This window comes from Musa acuminata, chromosome BXJ3-6, assembly GCF_036884655.1.
Source record: "Musa acuminata AAA Group cultivar baxijiao chromosome BXJ3-6, Cavendish_Baxijiao_AAA, whole genome shotgun sequence".
Lineage (NCBI taxonomy): Eukaryota > Viridiplantae > Streptophyta > Magnoliopsida > Zingiberales > Musaceae > Musa > Musa acuminata.
The window spans coordinates 10,707,291-10,728,772 of record NC_088354.1 but is presented as its reverse complement, the minus strand read 5'-3'; the positions used below and the strand labels follow the sequence as shown (position 1 = coordinate 10,728,772).

The 21,482-nt window shown below is 44.3% G+C and overlaps 1 protein-coding gene across 3 annotated transcripts; it reads left to right on the top strand.

Annotated features, from left to right (window-relative positions):
* The first annotated feature begins 325 nt into the window (after nt 1-325).
* On the top strand, nt 326-9,239 carry LOC135583634 (protein SEEDLING PLASTID DEVELOPMENT 1-like). Of its 3 annotated transcripts, XM_065157044.1 has the most exons (11): nt 328-789; nt 878-1,092; nt 2,666-2,816; nt 4,385-4,576; nt 5,191-5,353; nt 5,477-5,721; nt 7,367-7,543; nt 7,614-7,736; nt 7,879-8,208; nt 8,635-8,743; nt 8,956-9,239. In XM_065157044.1, the coding sequence occupies exons 1-9, from the start codon at nt 376-378 to the stop codon at nt 8,191-8,193; spliced, it is 1,995 nt and encodes a 664-aa protein (XP_065013116.1). In that variant the 5' UTR covers nt 328-375; the 3' UTR covers nt 8,194-8,208; nt 8,635-8,743; nt 8,956-9,239. The 3 variants fall into 3 exon arrangements, with proteins under 3 accessions (XP_065013117.1, XP_065013116.1, XP_065013118.1); XM_065157045.1 differs by lacking the exon at nt 4,385-4,576 and having other exon boundaries at nt 326-789; XM_065157046.1 differs by lacking the exons at nt 7,367-7,543; nt 7,614-7,736 and having other exon boundaries at nt 329-789.
* Nucleotides 9,240-21,482: the final 12,243 nt, after the last annotated feature.

Below are 21,482 nucleotides of genomic sequence, written 5' to 3'. Positions count from 1 at the left end.
AGAGGCATGTACTTTGATTTTGTTTGGAGGTGTGGGCGGCGGCAACGGTGCGTGAGGTCGCTTTGGGCTCCTCCGTTGAGGTTCTTCGTGGCCAATGTACGAGCTGCAGAAGGAAGCATGGAATCGAAGCGTAAGGTTCCGGAACCGGTGATCCCTTGGTGCGATCTGTCGAGTAGAGTTGGACTCAACATTGGCTCGCAATCCCGTTTATAAGCTATCACTAAAGCCTCATGGTGCGACGACCGTCCGTCAGAGATCAGACGGCTTACAATTATTACAAAAACCAGAGGTTGAGTTTCCGTGTTTCTTTTATTTTTCTTGGGCCTGCCATCGTCACGCAGATCACAAGTCGAAGCAAAGGCCTCGAACCGTCTGATGCTGCTGCTCCGCCCAAATCCGCCCCTGTCCTCCGTCGCCGCCCAAGCCCGCACCCGCGGCTCCCTCCCGCCGTTCCTCTCATTCTTCTCCCTCCGGCTTCCGTCCCGTAGCCTCCCCGCGCCGTTGCCCCTTTTCTCTACGCCGCCGCGCCGGCCGCGCCGTCTTCCCCATCCCGCCGCCTGCGACGACGTCGCCGACCAATACGACGGGTTCGATGAGGAGCTGCGCCGTCTTCTGGTCCTCCTCCCGCTGGAGATGCGGAGGCGGGCGGAGGCCCAACCGGAGCTCCGCCGCCTCGTCGAGATCGTCATGGACCTGGGCCGACGGCCCCTTGCCCGCTTCCCCTCCGGCGACTTCTTTCTCTCCGACTGCCCCATCTCCTCCCAGGACCTCCACCACGCCGCCTCCCAGGTTGCCCTCTCCTCCATTTCCCCAGGAAAGAATCGAGAAACAAGTGGGTCAAGAACCGATGTCATGGGAATGATTCTTTCGGTGTCAGGTGGGCGACTTTGCCGCGGATAATCGGGCGGGCATCAGTCGGACGTTGCACCGGATTAGCGCCATCAGGAACCGGAAGGGCTCCATCGTTGGACTCACTTGCCGGGTTGGCCGATCAGTCACCGGCAGTGCCAATCTGCTGCGTGATTTGGTGAAGGATGGGGGTTCACTGTTACTTATAGGTCCTCCAGGAGTCGGCAAGACCACAGTCATCAGGTTTCACATTCATCTATTTCCGACTCATGCAATTAGGTAGAGCAGGTCTTGTTTCTCTTAGTATAGAACGTTAGGGTTCCAGAAATCATGTTATGGACACCAAATGGCTGACTTTAGGAAGTGAAGCATTACCGTGAAAACTAATCGAAGTTCTAAAGAATCAATGCAATCTGATTCAAATGATCTGATAATTTAGGTCTACGTTGAGTTTGTAGTTTGTTTAGTTCGTTGGATTGAAATGACCTTTCTAATTTTGATATTAACCTAAAAAAGAGCTCAGTGGTGGGAAATGATCCATATAGTCAACTCCAAATGGTTGAGATATCAAAACTTCTTTTTATCCTTGTATTAAAGATGGCTTGTTGAGATTGGAGTCTACTTTAGTTGGGTTATTAAGTCACCATAATTTTTAGGTTCTTCTTATCAAAGAATTTTGGAGTTCTAGCATGTCTGCTTTTGTTGTATTTGGATTTTGGACTCCTAGAGAGGAAGAAAACTAGATAAGAGGATCTGTTGAAGCAAAAAAAAAAAGATCCAATGGGATTTGACAATCTATTTAGGTGACTTGTTTTTGGTTTAGGAAGAAGACCCAATATTTTTTTGATGAAAAGAATCAATGCTTCTTTTCCTTATTCTTTTCAAATTCAAACACCTAAAGGACATAAGCTGACACCATTTGTGGCCGATGACATCATTGCTGCTGCCATTGTGGTTGCACGCTGGGATCTGTTTTTCCACCACAAACTGGTGGTGTAGTCAACTGATGGGGCTTAGATGTAGCCACTAGCTTGTGGAGTTGTGGTGTTATCAACTGATGGGGATTAGATGTAGCCATGGCACGTTGTCACCTGTTGTCTGCACCACTATTGCAGCCTGCCAATAGCAGGCCATGGTCAGAGGTGTTAGATATTATTTTTCTGTGTTTTGTCACTTCTGGTTTGTTTTCCTTTCCTTTAAAGTCTAAACATAGCTATTCCAATCTCTGGCCATCATCGATCTGTTGCTGATTGACATCTTCAGAAGGTGGCTAATTGATGGAGACGATGAGGATACTTAATATATTATGAGTATATGGATCTAAATGATCAGTTATTATGTTCAACAAGTTGCTTATGGCCTACCTCAAATTGCATCCCAACTATTGTGGTTAGTTTCAGACAGTGTCGCTGTCTGGTTCGAATCACATTCTGGAAGGGGTGATGGGAGAAGATAGGGGGAAGAGATGGATGGTAACCATAGGTGTTGAATTAGCTCACTAATTAAATGAGACATATTTGATCCGAGAAGACAAACTCTTATTATTAATCTTACCTTCTTCCAAAGCTAGTTGAAGTCCATTATAACCAAGATAAGGCATTAGTTAAAGAAAATTGTTCTTCAAGATTACAAAATGATTGAATATGTTGTATGTGAACTTATAGACCGTACAGCCCCAAATTCATGTCAACAAACATAATTTCTTTTGTAAAGCCTAAGAATCTGTTGGTATGCCACAGATTGAAATTTTCATGGAAGTTGCGCAAAAGCATTGGTGTTTTTGGGTACTTATCATCTACCTCACTGACTTTAACAGAGAAATAGCAAGGATGCTTGCAGATGATTACAAGAAACGGGTCATGATCGTTGACACCTCCAATGAGATAGGTGGAGATGGTGACATTCCTCATGCTGGGATAGGGAGTGCCCGTAGGTTGCAAGTGCCCAACCCTGACATGCAACACAAGGTCTACTAATTTCACTAGTGGCAGTGCATGTTTCATGTACAATTGCAAAATTTAGTAAGAGTAGCTTTTTGTAGGCCTTAATATGCTTCTCTTAATATGGATCAACGCCATTTTGTTGATATCTTCCATTGTCAATGTTATTTGTTGTATAATCTGTATCGTTTATTGAAGATGAAGTAAATAAACATACTGATTTTTTATTAGTGTTTGTAGCAGTTTTTTATAATTATTTTTCTTTTATTGCAGAGGATGCCACAGCCATGTGAATCATGTTTGAACTTCTATTTAATTAGAAGGAAAAAAGAAAAACAAAAGAAAGATTTGTTGCAATCAGTTGATCTGCATGGTTTGACCTGAATAGGAAGTATTGGAACCATCTGAAAACCAAGAAATTAGGACTTACATTCAATCCTGATCAGGATTGTGTTGGTGGTGGTTATTTAATACTATCATGAAAAACTAAGGTTTGACACACCGAAATGTATTGCTCGATACGGGCGGTATGTACCAGTCTGACAGAGGACTGATGCAGGCAGTACATCTGTAAACCCTAGTGTACCATGTGTTGGTTCGCTCGGTACAGCTCGATATGTACTGTACCGACAATTGGTTGATATACCGGTACGGATTAGTAATGCGAACCATGTGAAAAACAAATGTTACTGTTATGAGCTTGAAGGAGAAGCATCATTAGGAAAACAGAAGGCCTAGATGGTTAATATTTTAATGAGAAACCTGATAACATTTCTCATGAACAAACAATCTAAGTTAAAAATCAGCTAATAATCTAAGAAAAAAATGAAGCTCCTTCATCAAATTTCAACATTATTTTATATTATTAATGTTGTTGGCTTTGATGAGTGTATTTGCGTTTCATATTCAAGATTAAGATACATACACCAAAAGTTAAAATCAAAGCATATATTTTGCCATTCACTTAGAAAGAGGAGTATTATTAGAAAATTGTTGGCAACTAAAGGTCTTGGTCTATTTATGGTTGGCCAATTATGATTTCGACTTGTTTCATGATGTTCCTTTGAGTTGAAAATGTTGCAGGAAGTCTTTAGTTTGACATTCTTTTATTAACTTAAGTTTCCAGGGACTTGAGCATGCATCTTTAGCAGTATGAAGATAGCAAAAGGTCACCCTCATATGAGATTTTACAATTCTTGACACCTGACTCGTACATAGGTTTTAGCACTAAACAGGCATCGACATGGTCTCATACATATGGCATTGACATCTTTGATCTATTATGTTCAACAGTGGGTTCCCATGCTTGACCGGGTACTATGATAGACCATCATGACTTGTTAATTGTAGATGGCCTTAGGTTGGCATCAATCAATTTGTAAAACATCATAGGTCAAAGACCAAGAATTTTTTTAGCATGCAGCTCAGATTAATGTGTTATTCTAATAGATATTGTCCCTTTTTTTTTGTGGGGGGGCGGGACATTTGTTCTTTCTTAATCTCTATAAGTGCATGTCTTAGTTTAGAATTTGAGTCTTAATCATATGTATTAAGGTTGATACTAATAAGTATTTGTTCGTCTCCATGGAAACCAGGTGTTGATCGAAGCAGTAGAAAACCATATGCCACAAGTAATTGTGATCGATGAAATTGGAACTAAGCTAGAAGCGGTAGCTGCTAGTACCATTGCACAACGTGGTATCCAGCTTGTTGCCACTGCTCATGGAGTAACAATAGAGAATTTGATCATGAATCCTTCTTTAGAGATGCTTGTGGGGGGAATACAAGTATGCCCTTTCCCTTCCAATCTCCGTCAATAGCTTTTATGTTTACCCAAAAAATAAATAATTAAGGTCATAAAGTAACAGAAGCTTGCTGTTTTAGTCTCCACATTTGCTTTGCTCAAACATCTTTAAAGGACATGGACTAATTATCTAAGTTGCTGAAACAGGTGTACCGGATCTTGCCAAATCCTGTATTAACAGGAGCCTCATACATTTGGCCACCTTTTTTCCTTTTATGATTTAGGATATTTGTTTAGCAATTAGGTCTTGATTTGAAGATTCTTAGAAGTTCCTTATGTATTTTTGTGACTATGAATTGTTCCAGTAAAAGTTATCCCTTTATTCTGGCCTTATAGTTTCTTGTGATTAATTTAATTTAATGAGTGATAGATAAATTTTTATTTGGCCAAGGACCTTGGTGTGTCTCCTCTGTAAGTTCTGTTATTTCTCTAATCTGTCTACTTACCTTTTCTCTATGTGCTTCTAGTTCTTCACGAACAAAATTGTTCTCCTCAATTTATTAGCATACTAGCCAGACAGATATGTTTTGTTAATGATATTTCTTAGTTAGGCTGACTTTTTGAGACTAACTTCTTGTGGTGATTTTTGTCCTTAAGAGTGTTACTTTAGGTGATGAAGAGGCTAGCAGAAGAGGTGTCCAGAAGACTGTCCTGGAGCGAAAAGGACCTTCAACATTTACATTTGGTGCAGAGATTGTCTCAAAGACTGAAGTACGAGTCCATCGTAGTTTAGAAGCCACAGTGGATGCTCTTCTAGCAGGTTGTCAGAAGTTACACTTGTGGTTCTCTCAATTGGGCCATTTTGTTTTTAAAAGGAAAAAACACTTTCTTTATTTTTTCTCTTGTTCAATAACCTGTGATTATTTTCTTTGTTTACACATAGGCCGGTCTCCAAAATTTGAAATTCGCAAGATGGACATCGAAGAGTCTACAGTTGAAACCCTTCCTTTGCAGAAGGAATCTCTTGGCGATATTTTCACTTTGAAGGAAGAAGAAAGCAAGGTCGAGAATGATCTTCTAATTCCTAGTCAAAAGTTGTGCAACAACATGCCTACTATTGAATTTAAGGAAAAAGAGCTTGATATATCTCATAAAGTTGGAAGAGATTTCCACCTCTTTGTTTATGGGGTAAGGATCACTGGTACACATTCTGTCTCTTTGACTCAATTGCTTTATGTTCTACTTTTCGTGGTTCTTATTCTGTGACTGTTTTTACCGACTTATAAAATATGCTCATTATTTAAATTATTTTTATCATTTGAAATTGTAGCTCTAGGTTACTTTTGATGGCACCAGTCAACCTGCAGAAATCTCTAAGCAAGCTATTTTTCCCTTAAATTACATACACCATGATTTTTCAATAACCAAGTTGAATATCATGCATGCTGAATCCTTCATTACTCATAAACAAATCTATGTCTCGCTGATAGTCCTAATTATATTCAGCATCTCTTTGTTTATCAACAAATCTATGTATCTATCTAAATAATCAAGTAATGGATGCCATTTTCTAGGATATGGTGTTTGGTGAACTCTGATCACGATGAGAGTTACAAAAACCATGAAACTGACGTTCATTGTTTTAATTTGTATACTAGTCACCTAAAAAGGTTTTAAGTTATATACATTTACTAACTGAATATAATATGTTAATTAAGGAATGCCTTTGTGCGACATGTATCTGTGCTGGTTTTGTGATTCATGAATTATGACCACGGTTGGCAATGGTCAGAATGCTATAATTGCAAACTGAATAGTGCTCATAGAAAGGGGAATAACCTGAAGTGAATAAAGAAACAATTTCTTAAACAATTTGCCTCAACACTTTGGATCTTTTGTTTCAATGGGAATAGGCTATCGGATGGACCTTCTTGGATGAGAGGAATGTCCTATCCAAGAACCAACCTGTCAGGAGTTTCTTTAGTAGAGAATGTCTTGGCCAGAGTATTCTACAATGTGGTTGATAAAGACAATGTTTAGCCGTAAATTATTTTCTCAAATCTCTATAGGACAGTGTCATATTTAAAGAGCCGTGTTCTAGAGCCACATTTGGCTTTTCTCCTTTCATTTAACACTGGCATATATGGTAGTATTATAACTTATAGACAAAATTTTTTTTTGGCTACAACTGTTTGCTTATTTTGCTATCACTTTGAGTTTCGACAAGAACTCGACCAGTCAAGCATGACTAGGATGTGACATGTTACAGACACGTCCACACATGTTTCGACAGTGAGATATGACATAACACGCAAACGGGAATCAGCGAGTGTAGTAAATTTTATATATAATCATGAATTCAGGTGAAGATCATCATTTGGTGCAACTTATAAAGATAAGCAGTCATTTGCATGAGTAACAACCATGTATAAGAATACTTGAAACCTATTTACCAAACATTAATTATAATTTCAACATCACAGTAAGTAAAATACCCATAAGTTTAGGTGACACGTGTCACATTATTTTGTGGAGCACCTAAAATTGTGCCAGTCCCTCACAAGTGCCAATGTCAGACATGGACATGGTACCATATGATAAGTTTTTAGGAGTATTTGGTTGCCTACAATTGTAAATGCATGAAAATAGCAGCCAAAATCAAATATGCAAGCAGTGGTTGGAGGTGTGCATCTGGTTGAATGCTTGTATATACAGTTGTTACATGTAAGTAGTAGTTGTTCCCAAGTCTGATTTTGATAAATTTGTTGTCTGTATCTAAGACATATTTAGAAATAGTTCAATTTTGAACTAACTGGTTGAACAGTTGTTCTAGATCATGGAATCAAGCATCTTACAAGCACTAAAGCAGTTGGGAATTGATGAAATGATTGAGATAACTGATAATATAAGTGAAGCAGATGCATTTCTTGCCTTATCCTCCAAACTCAAAAAGAACTCCCAAATTCAGGCAGTTGCCAAGTCTCGTGACATTCCAATCTTTGTCACAAAGGTAGGTACAAGATTATGGTAAACTTATTTTCCATGTTCGCTTGTGTCTCATGGATGCTTGTGTCTTGTAGTCAACCTCTTTGGTACAGATTACAAAGGCTGTAGGTGCCCTTGTTAATGAACATGCCAATGTATCCAAATATCATAAAGAAGAACACGAAGCAACTTCATCAGAGATGGTTGATGCTCTAGAGGTTTTTTTTTTTTTTTTTGAAATTTCTATTATATCTCCTCCAAATTCATCCAAATATCTCCTCCAAATTCAGCTTCTTTTGAGTCATTCAACACGCATGCACTACAATCCTGAACACCATCATACTAGTTTTCTGTTTTCAGGAAGCAAGACTGGCTGTCGAGCAAATTGTGATTCCACAAGGGAAGTCCTTACAGCTTCTCCCAAGGCCACCACATATCATTCCAGTTCAGATAGACCTGATCAAGAAGTACAAACTCAAGTGGGAGATGGTGGTCCAAGAGCCTGGTGTTTATCTAAGAATCTTTCCCCTTCCCCTCCAGGCTGGCATTGGAGAGAAGAAATCCGTTGATCAAGTTGTTGATGAGAATATTGAGCTCGACAATTTAAGAAATTTTGGTGATACAGAGAGTTCACAAAGTGGGGTACCTAGACTGCCTCTCCTCCCTGAATGGTAGCAGTCTTTCGTCGAGGTGCATAACTTTTCACTATTCTTTCATTCACTACAGAATATATAGCCTTTCTCCATAAATTGCCATCTTGTTCCCCAATTTGTTTGGATATGAGTTATTAATTGTGATAAACAAGAAAAATTAGAAAAAAAGAATCTTGAACCTTTTAAGGCTCAAGGGATTTTTTTTTTAATGCTTGATCTCAAGGGATGTATTCTTGAGAAGGAAATCTCAATTGAATGAAATCATTTCCGTACGTGGCCTTTAGTCGTACCACCACCAAACAACATTCTACTTTTGAGTTTGTGCAGGCAACAGTTCTGCCTCCCTTTTGTTTGTGAGCATTTTAATGAATCCTTGGGCATCATGTAATTTACTAGTGTTCATTTGTTTCTGTTCCATATTGCTGACAATTCAAACTTGTTGATCTGTTGTTACGTCATACAGGCAACCCTCCGGTGGCCTGTTTAGATGCACGTCGGATCTCTTGTCTGCTTTGATAAGTAATAAAGCTTGTGGGAGTAGTGCGGCAGGACAACTGCAACATCAGCACGAGGTTGGTATTACTTGTTGCTCGTACGCCTTTCCAGCTCTTAATTTCATCTTCTTGTGGACCACAGAGTGTCTGTCTGCGGTGAGTTTGGTTTGCTGATTTGATTACGACTTGTGATTGTGCCTCTTTTCTTCAAATTGACGTCTAGTTTACGACTTCGATGGATCTTCCTTTTATTGATCGAATAGCTAAGCCCACTTTACTGACTCATGCAGCGGCCGAAGTCGACACTACTTTATCTTCAGATCATTTCAGGATGTGGAAGTTGTGCGTGGACACCAACGATGCCCAATCTCTTGCACCAATTGTGCAGGGGAGATTACTTTGGCAAAACCTCTAACTTGCTGGCAAACACCTGTAATGTGAATAATTTTTCTTTAGATTTTATCCTTTTTTATTTTTTTTTCCTTCCCTCCCCCAGTGTTCTAAGCCCGCTGCATGAGCTTTCAATCAGAATTCCAGCTTTTAAAATTGAGTGCATCTGCCACATTCTTCGTAATGGTCGGTAATGAGTGGGATTCTGGTCAAGTCTGCATCAGGGGCCACAAACAAGATGGATAACATACTCTTGGTCATCAACCCGAAGAGATGAGAAGAGCTGATGTATCATGGAAAGTAGATAACGTTGATACGTCCGCCCTTATCATTCTTACACCGAGTTTAGGTTGACTCCGATAAAAGATCATATGAAAGTTTGGGTGGCATCTAGAGTGCAGATACCTTTTTGAACACGTTGTTTTCGCACTAGTGAAGGTTCCAAAGTAATAGAAGTTGGACATGGAGAGGACTCTGAATTCAACTTCCAGCAGAAGAGGACTGTGACGTAGATTTTATATATATATATATATATATATATATATATATATATATATATATATATATTATTAGAAATATAAGTATGTAACATTGAAGGTCTTTAAAATCTTAGTCTTTTGGTAAATCAATAACATAGGCATTGTTATTGATTTTCTTTATGACCTTGTGGAGATTATACTTTTTCTCTCTGTTTATGAAAAATATCTCTTTTTACAAGTATAACATAATTATATTTTTTCCGTGAAACATCTTCTCTCTCCTATGTTTATAAGTTGCTTCATTGTATTTGACATTAGTAATTTCTAACTTTTTCACTTCAGCTCAGGTTGATTGTACTAGTCGAGTCATATTATTAGTTGCTACACTCGTTTCGGGAGTCGTAAAACTAAATTCAAAGCATGCTTCAACGCTTTCTTGTTAACAAAATAGAATGGTGACGCTTTAATATAACTATGAATTGTATTGTTATAGACAAATTCAGCTTGTGCGAGTGTAAAATCTCATTGTCTTACTTTGATACTACAAATACAACAAATTAAGTTTCCTAAAGTTCTATTAGTTACCTATGTCATCAGTTTGTGGGTGAGTTATGTTGCTGAAATTCAAACTCGCGTTAAGTCTTTTCTATAATGTCAGTCAAAAATGATTTTAGTTCTCCATGTAGGCGCACGACTCTTGAAGGAATAGCCTAGCAATATGATTTGCATATGAAGTCTTTCGACATAGCATGAAATGAGTATCTTGAAGAACTGATCCATAGCCACAAATACAAAATCAACTCCCCTCTGAATTCTTAGCAATCCCAATATAAAATCTATAGATAAATCCTCTCTAATATCTTTTGAAAGTGGTAATGGCATATATAAATTAGTGTTTTACGACTGCCCCTTTACAGTTTGATAAGTTGAATATTTTCTTATAAAATTATCAACATTCATTCTTAATTGTGACCAAAGCACATCTCCTCGATGCTTACTATTGTTTTGTCATGCTCGAAATGTCTACTGAGTCCTCCTCCGTGTAAATCTTAAATAATTTTTTTTCATAAGGATATAATCAGAATACACAGCTTGTTACTTTTGAATAAGTAACCATCATAGATATGATTGAGCAAATTAAATTACATAACTAATCATTCATATAAGCCTTCTCTTGTTTTAAATATAGCTTCCATTCGTCTCCAGGTCTTATGCTAATTTGACGATATCCGCTATAGAGATCCATCTTTGAGAATATCTTAAAGTCATGTAGTTGATCCAATATATCTTCTAATCAAGGTATGGAAAAGTGATACCTAACCATCATTTTATTGATGACTTTGCTATCTACTCACATCCTTCAGCTTTTATCTTTCTTAGGTGTCAACAAAGCTGAGAGAGCACATAGGCTCATACTTTTTTGAATATGTCCCTTTTGCATCAACTCTTTTATCTTCTCTCTCAGCATTTCATTCTCTTTTGGGTTCATCCAATAGTGAGGTAAATTTAGTAGACTTTCTCCTAAAGCCAAATTAATTTGGTATTGAATATCTCTTATGGGGGGAAGACTATTTGGTAATCCTTTAGGGCGATTTCTTTAAATTCTTCTAATATCAATCTTAGTTCATTTGAAATCTTTGACTCAGGTGTGTTTGGAATCTTTGCTTCAAGTGACTTTTCTCCCTTCATAATAAGAGTATAGCATACTCTTATTTCTTTAGACTTGGTAATGAATTCCAACACATTGTTGGAAATAGATAAGAAAGACCTCCCCTCCACTTTAAAAGTATTAGATTTATCACCCTTCTTGTTAGTCGACAGAATGCTAATTTTCTTCCCACTCCACCAAAAAATATAGGCATTCTTTCTTTCAAGGTTGGTTGCATTCACCGCTTTTCAAGTAGCACATAGCACACATCCATGTCAACCACTTCACTTATAATTTCCTTCTTATAGTCTTTTCTAATTGAGAGATGAACTCTACAAATCTCAATTACAGTGACATTTTGGCTTTCTTTAATCCACTGTATGGTATTGGATGAGCTTTCATTTATAATTTAAAGTGTCTCACCAACGACGTGGATACAATGTTGTCATAGCTTCCATTATCTAATGTCAATGTATAGATTTTGTTATTAATACTACATTAAGAATTGAAGATTTTCTTATGTTAAGATAGATCTTCTTATCTAGGGGTGAGTAATAATTTTTTTACAACACATGCGACATGATCCCCTTCTTCCTCTACTATTTTAGTATTATCAATATCATTAATCGTATCATCTTAGGCATGTCCTTCTTATTTAAAGTCGTCTTTGTGATTTACAAGGTTGACAGACTTACTAGCACAACACTCGTTGGAACGATGATCAGGCTCACATTTAAAATACATCATAACCAGAGGTTGAGCATATGGATTATTTGTGGTTGTCGAGACATGATTAGCTTATCTTGTTGTTCCTTCAATATTTGTGCCTTGATTTGTATATTGTATTGACTTAGTCATAACTTGTTCTCTTTGTTACGAGCAAGTTGTGTTGTCGAGTAGTAATTGGAGGTTGAGTCAATAATATTTCAGCTCTTAATCTCATATTGTGAGCTTTCCCTAATATCCATATTAGAGTTAAAGATATTTTATATTTAATTATAAATTTTAGTCAGTTGGCATACCTTTTTATTTACTGATCTTCTGACTCTCATAAATTACATATGGTTGAAAGGTATAAGAATTCATTAGTGATGAGGATGATAATTACGATAAGACTTGCGTGACATCAGTTGACGCCCCACGTCTCTGTTGGGCTGACAGCGCCTGACCAACACGGGCAGGAACGCCAACCGAGGCCCATTAACGATCGCTCAGGCTCGATTCCTCATGCCACGCCAACAGCAATGTCAGACGTCATCAGAAGGTACGTTCCTGTCCCCTGCGAGCAGGCACGTTAGATGACACTAAACTCCCCTATAAATATCCTTGCGTCCTAAGCACCAAGGGGGAGACTCCTGCGACCACGGACTAACTTAATCATCGGAGGGGTCGGGTCGAGATGCTCGACCCGACCTGTGTGCAGGGACGAAGACGAGGCGCCCCTCTCCGGACGCATTGGCGAGGAGCCCCTTCCCGAAGGAAATGACGACCCACCTCCACGACCGAACCGACCCGAGCCGACAACCTCTGCAGTCTTGAGGAACCCCCCCTGAGAGATCCCCCATCATCCGGACCCGAACCGAGTCGCGTCGGCCCCGAGGCCACGACTTAAAGTTGTTTACACCAACATTTTGGCGCTAGAAGGAGAGCCCTCATGTCGAGGGATCGCTAGACTGACTTGGTCGAACTCGCAGTCGAGGGGTCGCACCTGGTCGGGGCTCCGGGGGAACATTCCCCGCGGACGGGTCTCCGCAACGAATACCCCGCCACAACTTCAGAGCGCTATTGGCGGATCTTCAACCACCGGGGTTTGTTGCCGCCTGACGCCCCCTCTGCCGAACCGTTGCCCGTCTCGTCTGAGGCCTTTCTCGACCTCACCCATCAGGTCCAAGTTCTGACCGGTATGGTGCAGTCCATCATTCCACTCGTCTCACGAACGCTGCACCCACCGGCCGCCGAACTGGTGCGACAGTAGGAGCCGCCCGTTTAGGCTCATGCGCAGCTTCCCGCTTCGCCTCGGGTCCTAGCGTCCCCACTCGGGGATCAAGTGACGGCGGATCGGGGAGGCCACGCGCAACCCGAGGCCCTTCCTTCGACCTCGACGGACTCCCTGCGAGCCCAGTTGCTCCTCGTCAGTCAACGACTTGACGAGGTGCAGAGGAGGTCCGCGGGTCAAGAGGAGAGCTCGGGGAGGACGTACATCAGGGATCCCCATTTGTCCCTGAAATACGGGATCAAACAGTCCCACAGAACTTTCGTCTCCCCTCTCTGGACACATACGATGGCTCCACCGACCCAGCGGACCTTGTAGCCGCCTTCCACACCCAAATGGCACTGTATGTAATCTCTGACGCTCTGATGTGCAGGGCGTTCCCCACAACTCTGAAAGGACGCAGGGTTGGTACTCTCGGCACCCGACGGATGCTCGTTCGAACGCTCCTTCCGCTTCGGGTTCTGGGCAACCAACAATGAAGCCGAGTACGAGGCACTCCTAGCAGGACTCAAACTAGCCCTTAAAATGCAGGTGGACGCCATCCACGTCTTCAGTGACTCGCAGCTCGTCGCCGAGCAACTTAGCGATGGATACGAAGCTGGGGAACCGACCATGGCAAAGTACTTAGCGGAGGTAAAAAGCTTAGCCTCCAACTTCTCCCACTTCACGATATCCAAGGTGCCGAGGAGCCAAAATGAACGAGCCGACGAGTTGGCAAAGATGACCTCAGGACCAGACCACGAAAACCACATCAAGGTTAAAGATCTCCCATTCCACGCCATCTCGGTTTCAGCTATAACTCCTGCCGAGGCGCGCATCACGTGGGTACAAGAGATGTTGCTCTTCAAACGCGACGGGATTCTTCCCAACGACGAGGCCATGGCGCGGCGCATTCGCTGAATGCAAGCATGGTATTCCGAGCTGAACGGATGGCTCTAAAAGTGATCCTTCTCACAGCCCCTACTGCGATGCCTCGAGCCTGACGAAGTGCAAGCGGTCTTGGCCGAGGTCCACGAGGGGATCTGCGAGGAGCATATTGCTGGTCGGACCTTGGCCTACAAAATCCTTCATCAAGGATACTACTGGCCCACCATGTCCCGAGACGTGAGAATCTACGTGCAGCGGTGTGGGCCCTGCCAGAGGCACGCCCGAATGCCCCGGCTGTCGGCGGTCCCCCTGTCCCCCATCGACTGTGCGTGGTCGTTCGCGCAATGGGGATTGGACCTCCTCGGCCTCTTCCCACCGGCCTCGAGGCAACGACGATACATCGTCGTGGGCGTAGATTACTTCACCAAATGGGCAGAAGCCGAGCCACTAGCAACAATCACGGAGCGGCAAGTGGAGAAATTCGTCTGGAAAAACATTGTGACTCGGTTTGGCTTGCCCGAAGCCATCATCACGGACAACGGATCCCAGTTCACCAGTGCTCGATTCCAGGAGTTCTGTTCGAACTACGGGATTCAGCTAAGGTTCAGCTCTGTGGCCCATCCCCAGACGAACGGGTTGGCCGAAGTCACTAACCGATCTATTCTAGGCGGACTCAAGAGGAGAGTGTCAGCGGCCCAATCAGCTTGGGTGGATGAGCTCTCCAGTATCCTGTGGTCCTTGCGGACCACCCCCAAGACCGCAATCGGAGAATCCCCTTATAGCCTCTCGTTTGGGACCGAGACTGTCTTGCCCCCCGAGATGGTTTTCCCTACCTCGAGGACGGCAAGCTACGACGAACGGGTATCGGCCCAGGGATTGCGAGCCGATCTCGATCTACTCGAGGAGCGACGCGCTAACGCGCACCTAAAAGACCTCTCCTATAAAAGGGCCGTCGCTAGAATCTATAACCGCAGGGTGCGGCCTCGACCAATTAAGTTGGGTGACTTGGTCTTACGCAGGGCCGAGGTTATCGACTCGACCCGAGCACGTGGGAAGTTAGCTCCCAATTGGGAAGGCCCTTATCGGGTGATCGAAGTTGTTAGGGTCGGTACGTACCAGCTCGCGACGATGCAGGGCCACGCTTTGCCAAGGACTTGGAACTCGCAAAATCTCAAAAGGTTTTTTCCATAATGCGATGAACTGGGACTTAACAAAAGCTAGTGATTGGCAAACCACAAGCCAGGAAAAAAGACACATGAGTACGATGAGGGTAAAAATAGCTATATTATTTTCAGGAAGCGCATTACATTAGTGATCAACACCCGAACAACAAAAAAGAAAAAGAAAGAAAAATATATATACAGAAAAGACTACATTTATACCTCAGGAGCGTCGGGGCTGTCATCAAATGGGACTTCGTCCGGCATGTCGACGCCCATGTTCTCGGGGAAGGAGTCGAAAGGATCCTCCGCGACCTCCAAGCCGGGGTGGCGTGCCTTCAAGCGGGCCAGGGCGATCCGGTACCCGTATTTGTACGAAACCTGCCCAGTCCGAACAAGGCCAAGCTGAAAGCCCGAGGAATCTTTGTAAACCTCGATCAGTTTCTTGTCCTTCTTCGACCTCTGACGGATCTCGACGGCAAGGGCCTCGGTAGCCCCCCGCGCTTCAGCACGCGCCTCCTCCAACCGACGGATCAGCTCGACCGACTCCCCTCTTGCCGAACGAGCTTTGGCCACAGACGCCTTCAGATGCATCTGAAGCTCCTTATTCCGCTCCTCGGACGCCTTGAACTCGGACCGGAGGCGCGTTGCCTCCGCATCCAAATTCGAGGTGCGACCGCCCCAGGAGCCGCCCCAGCGCGGACCTCCTCCACCTGCTTCCGGAGGTCGGCATTGCAGTCACTCAGGATGTCGATGACCTGCCCCGCATTGCGAACGCGGTCCATCAGCGCCGCGGCATAATGAGTGCCCTGCAGACAAACGAGTTAAGACAAGAGCTATCCGAACACACGCAACCGAACCAGCGGAATGACACTTACCCACAGCAGCGACTTGGCAGACCTGCCAAGAAGGACCTCGAAGGGCAGAGTGTATAGGTCCCGAGCTATGTCGGGATGGAGCCCTCCGCAGACAAACCCGGTTGCGGAATCCCCGTCGGCCCACACCCGGCTGCCTCGGGAAAGGCCTTCCCAGCAGGCCGTCAGCGGGTCGGAGGGCTCGCCCTGAGGAAGGTCACCTATCGCCCGCGCCTGGTAGGGCTCGTCCTCCCCCCTGGCTTGAAGGCGGCAAAGCTCGCGGATGGAGGGCTCTCGAGGGGCCTTCCCCGCCTCCTCCCTACTCGAGTCGGCTTCTCCCCGCCCGAGGCTCTTCCCGGCGCGGCCGGTCGGTGTGGTGACGGCCCTCGCTGGCTGAGCCGCAGCTTCCCCAGAGGCTTTTATCGAGGAGGTCTTCGCCTTCTTTCGAGGACGACCGGCCTCAACATCCACTGGGGCCTCTCTCGAGCCAGCCCTCGCCTCGGCCGGCGAACGAGTGGATGGGGCCGTCGAGATCTTACCCCCATGAAGGGCTCGGAGAACCACTATCTCTGCGCAAAAGCACTAACATTGGTCAGCTGACTAGTTAATCCCTAAAAGAAACCCTAAAACTACCCCTTAGGGCATACCTCGAGACATCGGGCTAAGACCCGCCTCGACCAACCACTGCTCGGACATACTCCGGATGGCTCTTGAGGCGCTCCTCATCATCCAAACCCGGGGCGGTGTTGTCTATCACGCGCGCCCATCGAAGCCCGAACCCCCAGTCCTCCGAGTGGCTGACGAAAAAGAAGCGCCCCTTCCATCCCTTATTACTGGAAGGAGCCCCGCTCACTCGGAAGCCCGCTCAGGCGGACAGATAGTAGCCCCCAGACCTCTTGGAAAGTCGAAAGCAAGAAAGGAAGAGGGATCGGGTCGGGAAGATGTTGTCATAGTGGCACTCCCTCAAGAATGCCACTAGATAGCGGCAAGAGTTGGGCGCCATCTGAGACGGGGAGATACGCCACCATGAGATGTATGAGGTTATGATGGGGTGCAAGGGGAGGCATAGCCCGGCCTCAAAAGCATCAAGGGTGAGAGCGAAACCCTTGGGAATCGGATCATATGCCCGTTGGCCGGGCTCGGGAGCAAGAAGGACAAATTCCTCCGGGATGCCGTAGAGGTCCCGGAGGCGACTGAGCGACGACTCACTCACGGTGGAGTCAAGGTCGTGTGGCCACATCAGAGCCTCAAGGGCCCGGGTTGCCTTTTCGTCGGACGATGAGTTAGGATTCGACGCAACCGCCGTTTGCTCGACTTTAGCCAAAGAAGAGGATGAAGAGGAAGAGGAAGAAGACACCATCCTTACTGACCTTTAGTAAGAGAAGAAGAACGATCGACACAAACGAAACGATGGAGTCCGAAGCGGCATAATAGAAACGAGTGAGGAGACCTTCGAGGGGCTAGCTGCACAATACTTATAGACAAAATCCCGCCAAAAAAGCGGCCCTTCCTCTACTCAGGCATGTCGCATCGGGATGACACGTCATTCTGCCATAATTGCAGCTTGGCAGGGTAACCAACAGGCGCGCTACGCGTGGCAAACAACGGGCTTGAGGCGCCTGTCTTCTCGAAAACTGGCGATTCACATAAAGGTTCATCCCCTGGACTTCCGAACAGACCAAAGGCTACCTGGCCACCCGCGCATCCCACAGCACAGCGTAACAGATCCAATCGAAGTAGCTCCTCGGCTGCGCCCGCCTGCGTCGTGCTACTCGGCCTCATGTCGCCCGAGACCACGCCTGCGCGGCCTGCTCACCCGAGTCCAGCTCTTCGGTCGCAGCCGCCTGTGTCGTGCTCTTCGGCCTCATGTCGCCCAAGACCACGCCTGCGCGGCCTGCTCACCCGAGTCCAGCTCCTCGGTCGCAGTTGCCTGCGTCGTGCTCCTTGGCCTCATGTCGCCCGAGACCACCCCTGTGCGTCCTACTCGCCCTTGTCCAGCTCCTCGGTCGCAGCCGCCTGCGTCGCGCTCTTCGGTCTCATGTCGCCCGAGATCGCGCTTGCGCGACCTGCCCGCCCGAGGGGACTACCACCCCTACGGCCGAGCCCAATTCGACCTACGAGTTATTCTTCGAGGTTCCTCGGCCACTCACTACCCAGCACCGCTACAGCTCATCCGACCTTCCTCAATTGCCAAGCTTCACGATTCCCACGCCCTGAGCGGCGAACCGGCCTTCGCCCAATGGAGATAGTTCTTTAAAACCGAAGCCATGCCTCAGACCCCCCTTTTTTCAGCAACTGACACATAGCTTCCTTTGGGGGGGGAGTATGATGAGGATGATAATTACGATAAGACTTGCGTGACATCAGCTGACGCCCCACGTCTCTGTCGGGCTGACAACGCCTGGCCAACACAGGCCGGAATGCCAACCGAGGCCCATTAACGATCACTCAGGCTCGATTCCACATGCCACGCCAACAGCAATGTCATACGTCATCAGAAGGTACGATCCTTCCCCCTACGAGCAGGCATGTCAGATGATACTAAACTCCCCTATAAATATCCTTGCGTCCTGAGCACCAAGGGGGAGACTCCTGCGACCACGGACTAACTTAATCATCGGAGGGGTCGGGTCGAGCATCTCGACCCGACCTGTGTGCAGGGATGAAGACGAGGCGCCTCTCCGGACGCATTGGCGAGGAGCCCCTTCCCAAAGGAAACGGTGACCCACCTCCAGGATCGAACCGACCCGAGCCGGCAACCTCTGCAGTCCCGAGGAACCCCCCTGAGAGATCCCCCGTCATCCGGACCCGAACCGAGCCGCGTCGGCCCCGAGGCCACGACTTAAAGTTGTTTACACCAACAATTAGTATACTCTATTATAGATAAAGTGCTTTGGATACAGTTTTGGTACTACTGAAACAATAATTGTTCATAGTCTAGGGATAGGAATCTTCCTTTGAGAAGTTGCTTCATCTTTTGTCATGTCTGTATTGGTGTCTTTCCTTGTCTTCTTATGTTTTTTTGTAATGTATCTCACCAAGCTACTATACCTCCTTTCAACTTGTATGCAACAAGCTTGACTTGTTTATGATCGGGAACATCTATCACCATAAAAAAGTTTTTTACTTCATAACTCCAATCAAGAAAAGCTTCAATGCTGAGGTGGTCATTAAAACTGGGGAGGTCTACTTTTAGGCTGTAATCCTCAAATAGCTTATTTTGTTTGGGTGGTGCTTGATATTTTTTTGTATATTTTACTATCATCTTTTAAGTCATCATTATGTTTTGTTGGTTGTTGTAGGCAAAAGTACCACATTGGTTAAAGTATCAAGGTTTAACTGCACCTACACCTCTTCTTTGGTTGCTTTTGTGATAGTCCATAATTCCTTCTTCTTCGTTTGACTCATTTTCATAGGTTGGTTGCCTATGTTGGATTGCAAACCCATGTTGATGAATAAGTTGGCCATAAGTATTAACTTTGACATGGTTGATCCTACCATCATCACAAACTCTGTTGATGCCTAAATTTAAGTTAACGAGCATGTCGCAAATCTCTCGATTTTCTCGGGTCATCCTCGCTTCTTGTGCTTTTAGTGTCACCGATAGGGTCGGCATTCCCCGATCATTTTTGTCGGGATTATTGCCATTGCCTCAATTACAAAGGTCATCACTATCGAAATTGCCATTGCCATCATAGATAACGCTATTGTCATTGTTACCATTATTGTCACTAGACCTCATCTTAATAGGTTATAGGGTTGTACTTAGCAAATTAAGTTTCAGATATGCAAGATCCACAATAAGTGATGAGTGTATAACACACATTTTAATTTTCTAACCATAAATCTATTATGCTTACACAAATAGTAAGGCTACGATATTAATTGATGAAGAAGGAAACCAAAATAAAAAAACTATGATAAATTGACCTTATAAAATAATAGAAGAGAAATCAGCTTTCTATAATAGAAAAATATTTATAGTACTTCAAGATATTGCTCTTTCATGATTTTATAAGTTTAGATGAAGTATTTATTTATATTAATTTTAGACCTTGAAAACTAAATAACTAATAATATAGAATAATTAAAATAAACATAAAAATTAATACTATAGGATAAAATAAAAATAAATAAATAATTTTAGATTATTTAAAATATATTATTTTTTACTTGTCTCGCGTTAAAAACTAAAGTCAGCTGGTGTTGCTTTTTCTTTCTTTTTCCTTTTTTTTTTTCCTTTAGATTTCTCCGTATAACACAGAAATATAGTATTGGGCACACTAGATAGTTGCGCGCTTCTATATAAACCCCAACCTAGCCAATTCAAACCGCAGGTTTACCGAGCAACAACGATGGTTAGACTACTTCCCAGCCTTGGGCTTTGGCCGTGCGTGCTTCTCATATTGCTCACCTCCGCTGGAAGCTCGAAAGCTCGCTTATTAGAACGGCAAGCAGTCTCAGTCGTATTGTTGCTCGACGCCGGAGGAGGACGAGGAGATCGGGTGGCAGTGATTGCGTTCGACGAATCGAAAAGGGTGAGTCCCGGGGGTCCAGATCCGCAGCACCATTCCGTGTCCCCTTAAAACCTGAGAAGGCCTCCTCCTCATTCTTTTTTGGTCTGTGTCTCTCCTTGCTCGAACATAAGATTTTCCTATTCTGTTGAGGAAAAAAAATAAATAGAAGAGGGAATATGTTAACGTATTCAAGCTTCTTTACTTCTTCAATAAAGTCTCTTCAATAATTGTCCCTTTTATTCTTTCTATTATGGTATTAGTGAGAAAAACGAAGTTTTGCTCTTGCCTTTGGCCAGCGATCAGCGTCGTTGAGAAAAGTGAAGCTTCGTCCTTGCCTGTGCTGTAGTGCCGCAGCACAAAGAAGACAGACTGTGCTGGTAGTGTCTGCGATGGCACAATCGTTTTCTTTTCCTTGTTGCATGTGAAGTGGAGCGGCAGATTCAACTCGAAACCGAAACACTCCGCTATTAAATCCATCAGCCGCATCTGATGTGGTCTCTGCAAGCAACTCAGATTAGTCCCTACCATAATATCCTTGACATGGTGATGGTGGCATCCCGATGGACTCAAAAACACTTGGAACATGTCACCATTAGTGTATACCTGAGAGTGCATGAGCTTGATTTGGTTGTCTACCGCATGCAAGCAAAGGTCACCCCAGCTGAGATTGTTCAGTATTTAGACTCTTCCACGGCCCCTTCCCCTCGAAAGGGGCGCTTTGAGGGGACACGACCTACTTAGTGCCATCTAAATACCCAGATAGGACCAATGGTTTGCGACCTCTCCTAAAGAGTTCAGCATTGCGTTATCTGATGATCTAGCTAGCAATGGAGAAGGAGTGCGTGGGGATGAAGTTTGTGTACCCTACAAGACTTTCTCAATGCGGTCATGAGCATTGCCGATGCATAA

Coding starts and splice junctions, on each gene's coding strand:
- LOC135583634 (XM_065157044.1), top strand. CDS start 376: ATGCTGCTGCTCCGCCCAAATCCGCCCCTGTCCTCCGTCGCCGCCCAA. Junction 1,093..2,665: donor GGCAAGACCACAGTCATCAG/GTTTCACATTCA, acceptor TGACTTTAACAG/AGAAATAGCAAGGATGCTTG. Junction 5,354..5,476: donor AGTGGATGCTCTTCTAGCAG/GTTGTCAGAAGT, acceptor GTTTACACATAG/GCCGGTCTCCAAAATTTGAA.